We start from the raw sequence: 13,643 nt of genomic DNA, 5'->3' as shown, positions 1-13,643 counted from the left end.
GGTCGTGGAGCCGCAGCCCCCCTTCCGCGTGCTGGAGCCTCCCTACCTGCCGGTGCGCAGCTCCGACGCGCCCCCGCCGGGCTCCGAGCGCAACGGCGCGCAGCAGGGCCGCCTGAGCGTGGGCAGCGTGTACCGGCCCAACCAGAACGGTCGAGGTGAGTCCGTCCAGGCGCCCGGGGCTTCGTCCATCCTTTACAGAATGCCTCCCCCGCCTGCTAAGTCAAGACCCCCACCCTGGCCCCCATCGGCAGCCCAAGTGCTTCCCAGGCCTTCGCCACCGTCCACACATCCCCATGGCGCCAGGATTTGGCCAGGCAGGCCAAGGCTCTGACCTGGGGGGTAGGGGACGGAGGGGCTGGATAGGCTTTGGAAAGAGACGCTTGGGTCATCTGAGGACACATAAAGGAGCCCCTCTCCCCGCCTCTCCCTTGTTCCCACTGGGGCACGTCCTCCCCTCTTGGAGGTGCCCCTCTGCCAGCCTCACAGGGTGAAACACGGAGCATCCGGGTTAGAAAGGCCTCGGGAACACCTCCGGAGGTGTGACAAGTTCCCGGTCACTGGGCATAGGTGGGCTTGGCGTGAACGAACAAGAGGTTAGAAGAGAGGGTCTGGTCTGACGGGAGAGCAGATTGGACCTCCCGGGTTCCTTCGAGGGACACTGCCAGGCCCGGACTAGAGAGGCACTGGCCTGGGCACCAGAAAACTTAGTAATCTACTTAAGTAATATTTCAGTGCATTTTTAGATCAAAAGTCATGCCAAAAAAAGATGAACAAAATATCAAATTTTGAAATAGAATCAGTAATGGTGCCATGCCAAACTGTATTCAAGCCAGGGAAAAACTGAAAATTAGCAATAGCAATCTGTCTTTATATGAAATTTTGATATTTTCTTCATCAGATTTCTTTTTTTTGCAGTACTGCTGATTTTTTTTAAATATTGCCTCAAATATTACTTCCCTTAGTTACTGAGATCTTAGATGCCCTCTTAAGTTTTGCACCCCAGGCTGGGATGCAAAAGTCCCTGGAGGCAGTTGTGGACAGGGATTGGGGGGGAGGTTGAAGATATGACCTAGTCTCGGGAAAGCTGTCTGCACACTGGAAGAGGCGGCCTTCCTTCTTCAGATGAGCAGCTCCACACATGCTGTTCTAAGGCAGGCTACCTTGGCTAGGGCCCATGAGTGGTCTGGCCAGGGCTGAACGGCCATTGAACTAACCTCTGCCCTCCAAGAACTCCCTTTCCTGCTTCTGTCTCTGCAAGTCTGCAGTCAGCTCTGGTCAAGGTTTTCCATTCAAACTCCAATGTGTGTGCATTCCACGTCAGCCTTGCCTCTTTCAGGTTGCAATTAATATTCCTGATTCTTTACTTCTGCTTCTCTGCTCCACACCAGGGTGGCTGTTCCAGGCCCACCAAGTGAGGGCTAAGCCCTGAGGGGCTCAGGGACACAGATACTGCATCTCCAGCCTTTGTTCCTCTGCCTCTGTCTACATGGGGATGCATCCTTGTCTCCAGCCATACTGACCTTGGATGAGAGGCTGCTGCTGGGTTGCAGGGGTGGGGACTCTTGTCTCTCTGTGGGCTGCTGGAGCCCAAGGCTAGGGGAGGGACATGTCCCTAATGGTAGTACTCGCTCCCTCACATTCAGGGGCTTCCCAGGTGGTACTAGTGGTAAAGAACCTGCCTGCCAATGCAGTAGACGTAAGAGATGTGGGTTCAGTCCTTGGGTCGGGAAGGTCCCCTGGAGGAGGGCATGGCAACCCACTCCAGTATTCTTGCCTGGAGAATCCCATGGACACAGAGCCTGGTGGGCTACAGTCCATAGCGTTGCAGAGTCAGACACGACTAAATCGACTTAGCTTCAGCTCTCCCTCACATTCAAAGCATAGCCTTCAACTTGGGATGCTGAATCCCACTTTGAGAACCTTCAGGTGCTCCAGACAGGAGCTAGAGGGAGGGCCCTTCTATGATGTGATGAAGGATTTCGCGGCCTCACCTGCATCTGATTCTCAGCAGGACTCGCAGCAGCCCTGCAGTGGTGTGTGGTACCACCCTGCATCAGCCCCTGCTAGAGCTCCGTGGAGGAGAGCACGTTTTATCTATAGGCTAAACTGTTGTGGTGAATTTTCTTCGAATGCAAGACCGCGGAGTGGGGCTCAGCCAGAAGCGCTCCACCTCTGGGCGGAGGAGAAAACCCAGGCCTCAAATAGCAGTACTGGCAGAGCCAGGCCTTGGACTCATCGTCTGTGCCCCGAGCCAGTGGCTTTTTCTAAGGCCCTTCTGTGGCTTGTTAGATCTTAAGGTTCAGAGGGAGACTGACCAGGGCAAGGCTGTGTCTGGAGTGGAGGTGCTTGGTGCTCAGGAGGGCCTCTGGCCATTGCCCCTGATCCCCAGTGTTCATTTGAAATTAAAGACAATTCTGCCCTGAAGGAGATGCCAAGCTGAATCCAGGCCCTGCCCTGAGGGAGGCATAGAGGAGGGGGCATCTCAGGGCTGTGATCAGGCAGGCATTGGGCAGGTGGGGAGAGGGTGGTGGTGTAGGGGAGCCAGAGGAGGGGCCTCCCCGGTCAGGGACTAGGAACCAGGGAGGACTTCTAGGAGGAGTAGGTACCCAAGTATTGCTGCAAGTTGTCAGCACCCTCCAGGTGCCCCTTCCCTAATCCTGGAGGGGATGGTGTGTGGGTGGGGGATACAGGCAAAATCCGGGCTCACAGAGAGGCCAGAGAGGGAGCAGTACCTTCTCCCCCATCATTTGTTCCCCTTCCCACCCTGCTAGGCTGGGACCATGGAAAATCCCGGCTCGGGGAAGGCCAAGCTTTGTGCTTGAGATCAGACCCCCAGGCCTGGTGTGGGAGTCCAGGGCGGATTCTCCGAGGCTGACCTCATTCCTCCTGGCCGCACACCCAGGGGTCTGAGGCTGGGCGCTGGCAGCCCGCGCGTGTACGGGCGTGGACATGTCCTCACAATACCAAACACATGTGCGCACCGCCCACGGCCTCCACGTTTGGGCGGTTTCCAAGCGCCTGTCCGGAGCCTGGTTTCTTCCTTGGGTGCCTGTACCCGCTTCCCTCCCACCCTGGAGAGGGGGACCCAAGGGTTCCTGCAATACCATTGTCTCTGAAACATGTAGCTGGACGGAAGGCAAGGAAACAGGGGCCCAGGTCACATACCTGGCTTGACTGTCCCAGCAAATCCAGGCAGAGGCCTGGGGATGGGCTGCCTGCTTCCCAGGCCCTGCTGAGACCCCTGAGCTGTGCCCCTCCCTCTCCCACTGCCAGGCTGTCTCCTCCTAGCCTCCTTGTCCCTGTTCCTGCCTCCCCACAGCCTCAGCTCCTCTGATCTGCTGATATTTGTGCAGACTAAGATGACTCCAGGCCCTGGAAAACCATGCCTCTTCTCCCAGGGCTCCCCCTTACACCCCTGGCCTGTTTCACTGGTTCTGGCCACCCTGTGAAAATAAGGTGGAGCAGCTGCCCTGGGAGGATGGCCAGTTGGAGGGCCTCCTCCCAGGGCACCTCTGATGGCTGTGCCAGCCCTGCCTGGCACGGTTCCTCCAGCTCTATCCTCACACAGCCGGTTGGAGCTGTGACTGCCCCCTCCCTGGTTTCTTCCAGTCCGTCCTACATGTGAGGTAGATACACCCTTGCATTGCTGACCACATTACTCTCCTGCTCAATGAGGTTCTGGGGCTCCCAAGGCCTTCAGGACAAAATCACAAATGCCTTAGCCTATTGCTCCAGAACCTGAGGCACCTCCTCCTGTCCCCTCCTTCTCCATCTCTCAGGCCTCCACAGCCCCCAGGGTCGGTCTGGGCCTAGATATTTCTAGGGTCCGCTCCTCTCCATCCAGCCTCCTGCGCCCAACAGTCCAGATGGGACCCCTTAGTCCCTGAGAGCAGCCTAGGCTCCCTGCTGCCTGCCCTTCTCCCCACCAGGACCTGCCTGCCTGACTCAGGTCACGCACCCACCTCCACAAGGCTTGAAGGAGATGCAAGGGCAGACAGAGCAGGCCTCCACCCAGCAAGCATCCGGAGTCAGAGCCCCCCGGCAGGAATGATGATCACAACTCCAACCATTTGCAGAGGAGCACCTGCTGAGCTTAGTGGCCTCGATGTGCAATTTCATTCACCCCACAGCCTCCTAGAGAGGTGGGGATTACAGGCCAGTGGTGCAGATGAGAAAATTGAGACCCAGGAAGGTCTCACAGCTGGATGCGGCAGAGCCAAGACTTCACACTGAGCCTGTCATGTCTTCATGACTCTGAGAGGACCCCACCCTCAAGCCACCTGTGAGCCAGGCCCCAGTTCTCCCAGCCACGTCCAGGGGGAATAATTCTGCTAGCATATGTTGGACACTTTATATTTATACATCACCTCTCTTTATTCCCATAGCAACCCCACCAGCCAGATGCTGATAATCCATCCCATTTCATAGATAAGGTGGTGGGTTCACTTGCTGATTATCATATGACCTGTTAGTAGTGAAACCAGAATTTGGGTCTGTATGACTCCCCATCCTGGGTTCTTAACCCCCACGCATTATTTTTTTCCTAAATCTTCATGTATGGAGGCTTACCTCTCACATCCATTTGGTTATTTAGCAGATACTTGACTCCTACTGTGTTCTGGGCAGTGAGCACTGGTTGTGACAAAGTGAGATGAAACAGAATGTGCACAGATTTAGAAGCAAAGAACACCTTCCCAGTGTGGTGTTAGCATGAAGCCCTATCATTTCCACTCCAGACTCCAGAATATTTAACAAGCACATGGACAGCTCCTGACACTGTTCTTGGAAATTTACAGTTAGAGTCGTTTAATCCTCCTAACAGGCTTCCCAGGTGGCACTAGTAGTAAAGAATCCAGCTGCCAATGCAGGAGACCTAAGAGACGTGGGTTCGATCCCTGGGTCAGGAAGATCCCCTGGTGTAGGAAATGGCAACTCACTCCAGTGTTCTCGCCTGGAGAATTCCATGGACAGAGGAGGCTGGCGGGCTACAGTCCACGGGGTTGCAAAGAGTAGGACACGACTAAGCACACATACCATCCTCATAACAACCTTTGTTGTTACTATTACTCCCATTTTGCAGATGAGGAAACTGAGGCCCTCGGAGGTTAAGCAACTTGCCCATGACTGCTTCAACTGGTGACTGGTGGAGGCAGAATCGCAGCTCAGCACTCCTTCTTCCTTCCCTGAAGTTGTCCCAAGTTGCTCCTTTAGAAAGAAATGGAGTCTCAGGCCTAGGAAGTTGGAGTAAAGGGTCAGACAGCTATGGAGACAGAGGGGCCTGGGTCCTCTCGCTGCTCCCCTGTTTGGCAATCGGAGGTCACTGGTGTCAGAACAAACAAGTTGTGTCGGGGACAGCCTCCTTGCAGGCAGACTTCCTGTCTCCTCTCATATCTGCCAGTTGAGGGCCACATCCTCTCCCCCTGCTCTCAAACTGGACTGTCCCTGCAGGAAGAGACAGCTCCTGTTTTAAATAATTATAATTGCAACTGATATTACTGAACCCTTAATGTGTATCAAGGACTTCCCTGGTGGCTAGGACAATAAAGAATCCTCCTGCAATGCAAGAGACCCAGGTTCGATCCCTGGGTCGGGAAGATCCCCTGGAAGAGGGCATGGCAACCCACTCCAGTATTCTTGCCTGGAGAATCCCATGCACAGAGGAGCCTGGCGGGCTACAGTCCATGGGGTCACAAAAAAGTCAGACACGAATGAAGCGACTGAGCACCCACAGTATGCCCCAGACACTATGCCAAGCATTTTATTTTTGTTTCTTCCTTTAGTCCTCCCGGCAAGCTTGTGAGGTATTATCACCCCCATTTTACAAAGGAGGCAGCTGAGGCTAGAGAAGTTTGGTAACTCATCCAGGGTCCCAGAATTCATCAGCAGCCAAGCTCAGATCCAGGCTGACTCCCCTCACCAAGCCTCAACCTCCCCTTCTGCTCCTGCCCCTCAAGGAAGGGTATGTCTCCACCTTCATTGTTTCTCTCAGATCTAAACCCATTAAGACACACAAAGTTGGATTTTTTTGCCTTGAGTTCGCAGGCCCCACAGAGCTTGTTGGGGTGGTGGCCCAGCAGGGCGCTTCAGGCCCTATAAGTGCCAGTCCGCTGCCACACTTGGCTGGGGCAGGGGGGTTGGTGTTCTGGCCTTTGGCCCCCTCTCCTCCTCTCTCCCACTCTAGGTGCCCCCATCTCAATGCCCTCTCACCTCCGAAGGGGCATTTCACCTCCAAAGGGGCACTTCTCCCCAGTAGTCCCAGCCCAAGTCCACGCGACTCCTGTCCAAGCCAAGAACACATGGAAAACTCCCCAGGGCAGTGGCTGGAAAGGCAGGAGAGGAGGGGCGGGGGAGGAGCCGGTGGCCGGCCCCAGCAGCCCACACCTGCTTCCAATTCTGTGCCCGGCATTCCTGCGGAGCAGCAGCCCGCTCGGGAGGGAGGGAGGCCGGAAGGAGAGGCTGCTCCCATCCCTCCCCTTCCCCAACCTAACAGCCTCCTCCCCACAGGCGGCTGGAGCCAGAGGGCCTTGCTGTCTGGGTTCTGGAGTGCAGGGCCAGGCTGCACCTGGGTCCCTCTCCCCCTTACTGATGGGCACCCAGAAACCGGGCATCTCAGCATCACCTGAAAATGGAGCAAGGGCATCAGGACACCAGAGCAGGAAGGTGCCCAGAGGGGGAAGTCGAGGCCTGAGGAGCGTCAGCCACCCGAGTCTCAGGAGACAAGCCGCCCTTCCTCCCTGTCGTGGGCCGATGGGAACCATGGTTTTCCAGCCCCAAAGCTAATCCTTTCTGAAAAGAAAGGGCTTTTGGAGTCAGTCCTAGCCTCTACGTGATAACGAAGGCTGTGCTCCCGTAGGTAGTGCCAGCAGACCCTTTGTGGGATACCGGTGTTTGTCCTCAGGCTCGCTGAGGGCATGCAGGTGCCAGGCCCCGAGCTGGGGTACAGGGAACTCAGGGGCACCCTGAACCCATCCCTGTTCTTGCCGGGGCCTTAGCCCCGGCAGGCAGGATGCCACGGTCCAGGTCCACTTCCTTCTCTTGCCAACTCGCCAGCTCTCAGAACACTCCGTTCACAGACCTGGGCCACAGCGGGGTGGCGGCAGACAGGTGGTGGAAGAGGGAAGAGGGAGGGGCACCGGGCGGTGGCAGAGGAGGGCTAACAAGGTAGGCCTTGGGACCTCAAGACTGTACCCCGATGAAGGGGGGGTGTGCGTGTGCCTGCACAGCAAGGAATTCCAGGGCAAGGGCACTATGGGATCAGAGATCAGTGGCAGAAAAGGTCAGTTGTGCTAGGAGCTGCCTCCTGCTCCTTGGGGTTAAGAAATCTGGAAGGCCAGGTTAAGGCCAGACCACAGAAGGCTGGCTGAGGAGAGCAGATACCATCTCATGAGGAAATGCAGCCATTCCACAAATATTCATGGAGTGCCTTTCTCTGTGCTGGTCTAGTGCTGGGTATTCATGAGTTTAAGAAAAGAGACAAAGTCCCTGTCCTTGTAGATCTTGTATCTTCATGGGTGAACATGATAAGTAAATAATAGAAGGTGGTAAGTACTGTGGAGAAAGCAGAGAGAAATCAGGGAGCTCTGAAGTGTTGGGAGAGCTTGCAAAGGCGTCAGGGTGGGCTTCATGAAGGTGACTTTTGAGCAAAGAGTCAAGTGAGCCAAGCAGCTATCTGCCAGTAGAGCATTCCAGACAGAAGAGCCAGCCAGTGCAAAGGCCCTGAGGCAGGAATTCCCTGAGCTTTCAGGTGTGTTCCAGCATGGTTGGAACAGCACGACATGGGTGTGGGGGCCTTATAGGAGACAGGTAAGAGAGGTAACGGGGTCCAGACCATGGAGGTCCTGTAGGCTACTGTGAGGACTTTGACTCTCCACTCATGGGGGAGCCACTGCTGCTGCTGCTGCTAAGTCGCTTCAGTCGTGTCCGACTCTGTGCGACCCCATAGACCGCAGCCCACTAGGCTTCTCTGTCCCTGGGATTCTCCAGGCAAGAACACTGGAGTGGGTTGCCATTTCCTTCTTCAATGCATGAAAGTGAAAAGTGAAAGTGAAGTCGCTTAGTCGTGCCCGACTCTTAGCGACCCCATGGACCCTACCAGGCTTCTCCGTCCATGGGATTTTCCAGGCAAGAGTACTGGAGCGGGGTGCCATTGCCTTCTCCGGGGGGAGCCACTACAGTGACATTTAAGCCGGGTCTCTTTCTGCTATGCTGGGAGTGGACTGTGTGGAGGCAGACAGCGAGAGTTTGAGAGGAGGCTGGTACAGAGATCGAAGCTGAGGTATCAGCAGCCAAGCCAGGGGGATAACAACGAGGTGGGGGGCCGTCAGTTTCAGCATATATTTTGGAGATAGAGCCGATGAGCTTTTCCTGATGAATTGGATGTGGGGTGTAAGAGAAAGAGAGGGGTCGGGCATGATAGAAAAGGGCTATGTCCTGTGCAGCTGAAAGGGTGAAGTCACCATAAGCTGAGATGGGCAGTTTTGTAAGAAAGATAAAAAGTTCAGGTCACTGAGAAGGGTCTGAGGGGCAGCAAGGGAACCTAGGAGACCACGGGATCTGCAGAGCCTTCTAGAGGTGGGGGCAGGGCACTAGGCAGGGCCTGCAAGAGGGGAACCGTGGCTGGGTGGGTGGGCATGCTCACACTGGGAAGAGTGTGAGTGATGGAGGGGTGTGAGGAGGCAGCAGGAGGCAGAGGTAGCTCACCTCCCTGGCGGCCTCCTCCAGCTCTGCCCCGGCTATTTCTGGGTGGTTTGCTCAATTGAACAAACACTTACCCTCCTCTGAGTCTGCAGCTGTCACCCAGAGTAGCGAGGCCATCGCTGCCCTTGGACTGCCTCTCCCCGTCTGGTGGGGGCAGCAGTCTGTAGGTGATGGGGAGCCACCAAAGGTTCTGGGCTAGGCTCAGTGACCATCCTAGCTCCTTTGCCTGGACTGTATTGCCCTTCACGGTGGGCCACAGTGGATCCTGCAGAACCTTGCCTGCCTTCTGGTCACCCAGGTGTGGCACCGACAGTTTAATGTCCTGATTATTAGACGATCATTTCCTAGGACCCAGAGCTGCCAGCTCCCGCCTCTGAGGCCCTCCCGGCCCATCCTTATTCCAGGCCATGCTCTCTGAGCTTCCTGCTCTCCCCACCGAGGGGCTGCTCTGGAGTCAGGCCACTCGGGCCAAAACATCCCTCTCTCTACATATTTCACAACCCACTGACCGGTTCCTGCCGGACATTGTTTATCCTCCAGCTCCAGGCTCGAGAGATTAGGGCTCTTTGGCATTCCATTTGCCTTCAGCTGCTTCGTGTGAGCAGGAGGCTGGGGAGAAGGATTTCAAAGGAGACGAGGTTTATGGAACTCACAGGAAAGAGGAAGCCAAGAGGAAAACAGGTGAGGTGTAGGCACGCGGAGGGAATGTAACCTCAGACCCTCCGCTCTGGGCGGCCGCCAGGAACCGCTGAGCAGGAGGGAACAGATTCCTTCTAAAGCAGGAAGGATTTAGGTCAGACGGTGGGAGAATTTCCTGGCAGCTAGAGTATCGTCTGCAGAGGTTGTGAGAGGTCCTGGGCTCTTGCCCAAAGCTGGGGAATGGCCTGAATAGCTCCTGAAAAATATTTTAATCTCCAAGTGTTTATGGAGCCATCAAACCTGCTCTCACGGGACGGTTACTCTAATCTCCCCGTCATCCACATGGGGAAACTGAGCCTAAAGAAGGGCCGGGACCTGGAACATGAGGCGCAGGGCGAGATGGCAGATATCGCCTGCTGGACTCTCTCCCACCAGAAGGCCCCAGCTGTGTCCTGCCAGGGAGCAGGAAGACAGTCCTCAGCCTTCCACAGGCTGGTGTGGGGGCCAGCCGGCAGCTCCAGGCCCAGCCCAGGTGAGGCGGGAGGACATCAGACCCCCAAGAGGCAGTGTGCAGGGGCCCTGGGTCCCACTGAGAGGAAGCCCCAGAGGCAGAGCAGGAATGCTGAGTGCTGGCGCTTGGCCCCCACTCCGTGTCCTCCCAGCCCTGGAGGGTTTAATGGGGCCCCCGAGGCTGAGGGACTTCCTCCAGACCAGAGGCTGCCTGCAGAGTGGCCTTGGGACTGGTTCACTCACACCCAGCCCCTCCCCAGCCGAGCAGCCTAGCTTCAGTCATCCCCAGGGCCCTTGCCCTCTGACTCAGTGTCCTCCCAACCCTAGTCCAAAGTGTGCAGCCTGACCCCGTGTGGCCAGCACACTGTCTCTGGGGAAGAGTGTTCACCGGGGGTCAGCCCCAGGCTCCCAGCCCTCAGTCCGTGTTAATGGAAGCAGTGAGGCATAGACAGGGGCCAGACCCACCCAGGGCCTCACAAAAGGCCTGTGACAGAAGGGTAAGAAGCCAGGCTCCTGCCTACCTCCTGGGCAAGGACGGCAGGCCGCTGAAGGTGACCAGGCCTCCCTGGGTAGCCTGAGCACGCCCATCGCCCAGCCTTTGAGGGGGCAACCCCATCCCCAGGAGACTGGCTAGATCGGGCATGGAGGGTATAAACTGTGGAATCGTACTCACAATGACCAGCGATGAACTTGACATATCTTAAAAGTTAATATTACCGGAAGTCAAGAAATGGAATGAGACCCATAAGACAATATCATTCATATACCTCACGGATACATAGCCACTTCCAATTTTATACAGAGACACAGATGTTCAAAGACATGTCTAAGGGTCAGGGTAAGGATGAAAAGTTAAAAAAAACGTAATTATGAGAATGGCCTTGCACAAACCAGTGATAATGGTTGCTCTGAAATGATAATTCATTTCTCTGCATTTATAAAAGTTCTCTGCGTTTATAAAAACAAGTGTCTCCAGAGAAACCTCCCACTACACTACTTTATAATGTCTCCAGTGTGAGGTCCACAAGCTGGCTGACTACATACATTCTGCATAAGACATCCCAGCCCCGGCCCCCCCACAAAATTACATCCCATGACTGATGGTTCTCCCTGCCTTCTGATGACCTGATGACCAGGATCTTCCTTTTAAAATGCACATTTCTTGGGATGGTAGGGAAGAGAGGTGAGCACAGGTCTTGTTGGAACTGAACTTTAACCAACATTGGCCACTCTGTCTGGAGGGCCTGGATGTGCCTCCACAAGCCAGAGGTAACAAACCGGCACCCCTACCCCTACATCCACAAGTGCCCACTCAAGCTTTCCCTCAGCCCCCTTCCAACACCACACAGCCCACCCACACACCCAGGCCCCTGTGGAGAGGCTGAAGCCCAAGCCTGCAGGCCTGGCTGCTGATGGAATGCCTCCTGGGAGAGCAGCAGAGAAGGAGGCATTGTTCTCCCTGGGAAAACATACCAGCTGAGGGAGGGGGCCTGCTGTTCCCAGAGACCTCAGTGGAGGATTTTAAGGGGGGTTGAGGGGACCCAGCCTAGACTCTGTCATTTCCAGTAGCTTACCCCATGGCAGTGAAGGTGGGGAGTCACAGGACCCCCGCGCTGGTCAGAGATGCAGAACAAAGAACATAAAATAATGATCAGGGTGATTCCATTTAAGTTCTAGAAAAGGCATAACCAATCTAAAGTGCTTAAAAAGCAGATCAGTGGTTACCTGGGGAGGAGGGAGGGAGGATTTACTGAGAAGGGCCAGGGAGGAGCTTTGAGGAATGATGGGAACAGACCATAGCTGACTGTGGTGGCTCTAACACCCTGTGTCCATTTGTCAAAGCTTATCAAACTGTATGCCTAAGATCTGTGCATTTGACTGTGTAAATTGTAACTTTTAAAAAAATCGTCTTTATACAAAGAAGAAATAACACGTAAGGTCCTAGAAGGAGAGGTTGGGACCTGGAAGCTCTTCCTGGGGCTTCCTTGACTTGCTGTGTGACTGTGGGCAAATTCATTGCCGTCTCTGAGCCTGCTTCCCTCCAGCACCACTGTGTGCCGTGGTTTCCTAAGGGAGACGGGCTGAGGAGCACGCTTGTGGATGAGTGGAACAGTAAAGTGTGAAGCCACAGATCAGTAAAGAAGCTTGCCTGACAGAGACTGAGAGCATAACAGTCAGCCCTGAAGCATGCTGAGGGGGTGAGTGGGGCGTGAGTCCTGCCCTCAGGGAGTACAGACTGGAGGGGAGCAGACACAGGTGACTATGATGAAATCTAGTAGTGAGGCAGAAGTGTGAGCAGCTTGGAATGTCTCTGCCAATCAGAGAAGCCTTCCTGGAGCAGGAGGCGCCTGCCTGAACCTGAGGTTCCTCAACAGTAAGAGGAAAATGGTCATCTTTGGCTCAGCCTAGGACCAGGAGCAAGCTTCAGTGTGTGGCCAGGATCAGAATTCAGTATGTGATCAGAGTCAAGGCGCAGTCAGAGGCCAGGAGCGCACCCGCCCCGAGTACCCGCAGCCTCTTAGCTGGCTCTTCCAGCTTCTCGGGACTGAGAGGAAGGGTCGGGCCAGAAAGCTTTGTAGAGTCATCTGTACAGTGTTTATTGAAACCGAGCCTGGAGTGGGGGTGGCAGGCTGCCTCGTGCCAAATGTGGGTCTCATGCAGCTTCAGGCCCAGCTGACCCACCACCACATGTTGCTGAGGGAAAGGCTCTTTGATAATGGGAAGGGAGCCATTCCTGGCCATTCACCCCCCTCTCCCCCACCCACAAGCTTCTATGGACCAGAGAGTGAGAAACAGCTTGATTCGGAGGTGGCCCTTGCTTTCAGGGCCTGACGCTCCCTGGGGAAATGACTGCAAGCATTCCTAGGGGCTTGAGTAACGGGGCCGAGGCTGGCCAAGACAGCCCCCATCAGCCAGGAGCCACCTCATCCTCACCCACCCTTGTGCTCCGTGCTTCCTCTTCATTCCTAGCAGGTGAGATCACACTGGCTGCTCCCGCCTGAGGCCTGGGCCCCAGGCAGGCAGGGGTGAGGTCTGGGAGCCCCAGAGATGAATTTGTGAGGGGTGACAGGCAGGCAGAAACCTCTGGGAAAAGCTCAGAAGCCAGCGTCCCCCTCTTCTGACTCGTCTTTTGGACCTGCAAGCTGACAAGAGGATTTTGGCAGCAAGAAGAAGGGGCTAGAAGCCTGTCCGTATGACTCAAGCCCCCTCACTGTGCCTGTCCCCCAAAAAACAGAGGGCTTGAAAGAAGCTAAGAAGAGCTTACAGCTTCATTTTATCATTTATCTGCCAGAAGCCCGGCAGCATGAGAGAGGAGGGGACATGGAGACCCAAGCCCATTCCCCTTTAAGCTGGTGGCTGAGCTGGGATGGAACCCAGGGCTCTGGAGGCCCCCCAGCCACCTCCAACCCTACCCCTTCCACATACCCAACATCAAGATCTTTCCTTCTTTATTCCGGGTGGCTAGGGTCTGGACACCTGAGTTCAGCTTCTGCTTAGTCCTAATAACTCACTGGGATGAAGTTATGTACGGGATGGGGAGCAGAGTGGACAGACCCTTGGCTGCAGCCTGACCGGAGGAACAAGTGATCCAGGGACTGGACCAGGCTCCAGACTTCCCCTGGGCACTGGGCCCCAGGCCCTCCTCAGACTGGAGGCCAGAGGCTGCAGACGGGAAGGTGTGGTCCACTCTGGGGGCCAATGACAGGATGAAAGGAATCCTGAGCGAGGCGGGCTGGGCGCCCAAGCCAAGAATCCTGCCCTGTCAGCAGCCTGCTCCGGGGACGTGTTTTCTTGTG

At 55.5% G+C, this 13,643-nt stretch overlaps 1 protein-coding gene across 1 annotated transcript in view; it reads left to right on the top strand.

Annotated features, from left to right (window-relative positions):
- Nucleotides 1–13,643, top strand: part of LOXL1 (lysyl oxidase-like 1) — a 24,375-nt gene that overhangs the window by 1,326 nt on the left and 9,406 nt on the right. The window contains exon 2 of the mRNA XM_010843414.1: nt 1–155. Within this exon, the coding sequence (XP_010841716.1) occupies nt 1–155 (155 nt within the window). The remainder of the gene's footprint in view (nt 156–13,643) is intronic.

This window comes from Bison bison, unplaced genomic scaffold, assembly GCF_000754665.1.
Source record: "Bison bison bison isolate TAMUID 2011002044 unplaced genomic scaffold, Bison_UMD1.0 scf7180017864181, whole genome shotgun sequence".
NCBI lineage: Eukaryota > Metazoa > Chordata > Mammalia > Artiodactyla > Bovidae > Bison > Bison bison.
This window is presented reverse-complemented; position numbering and strand designations above follow the sequence as displayed.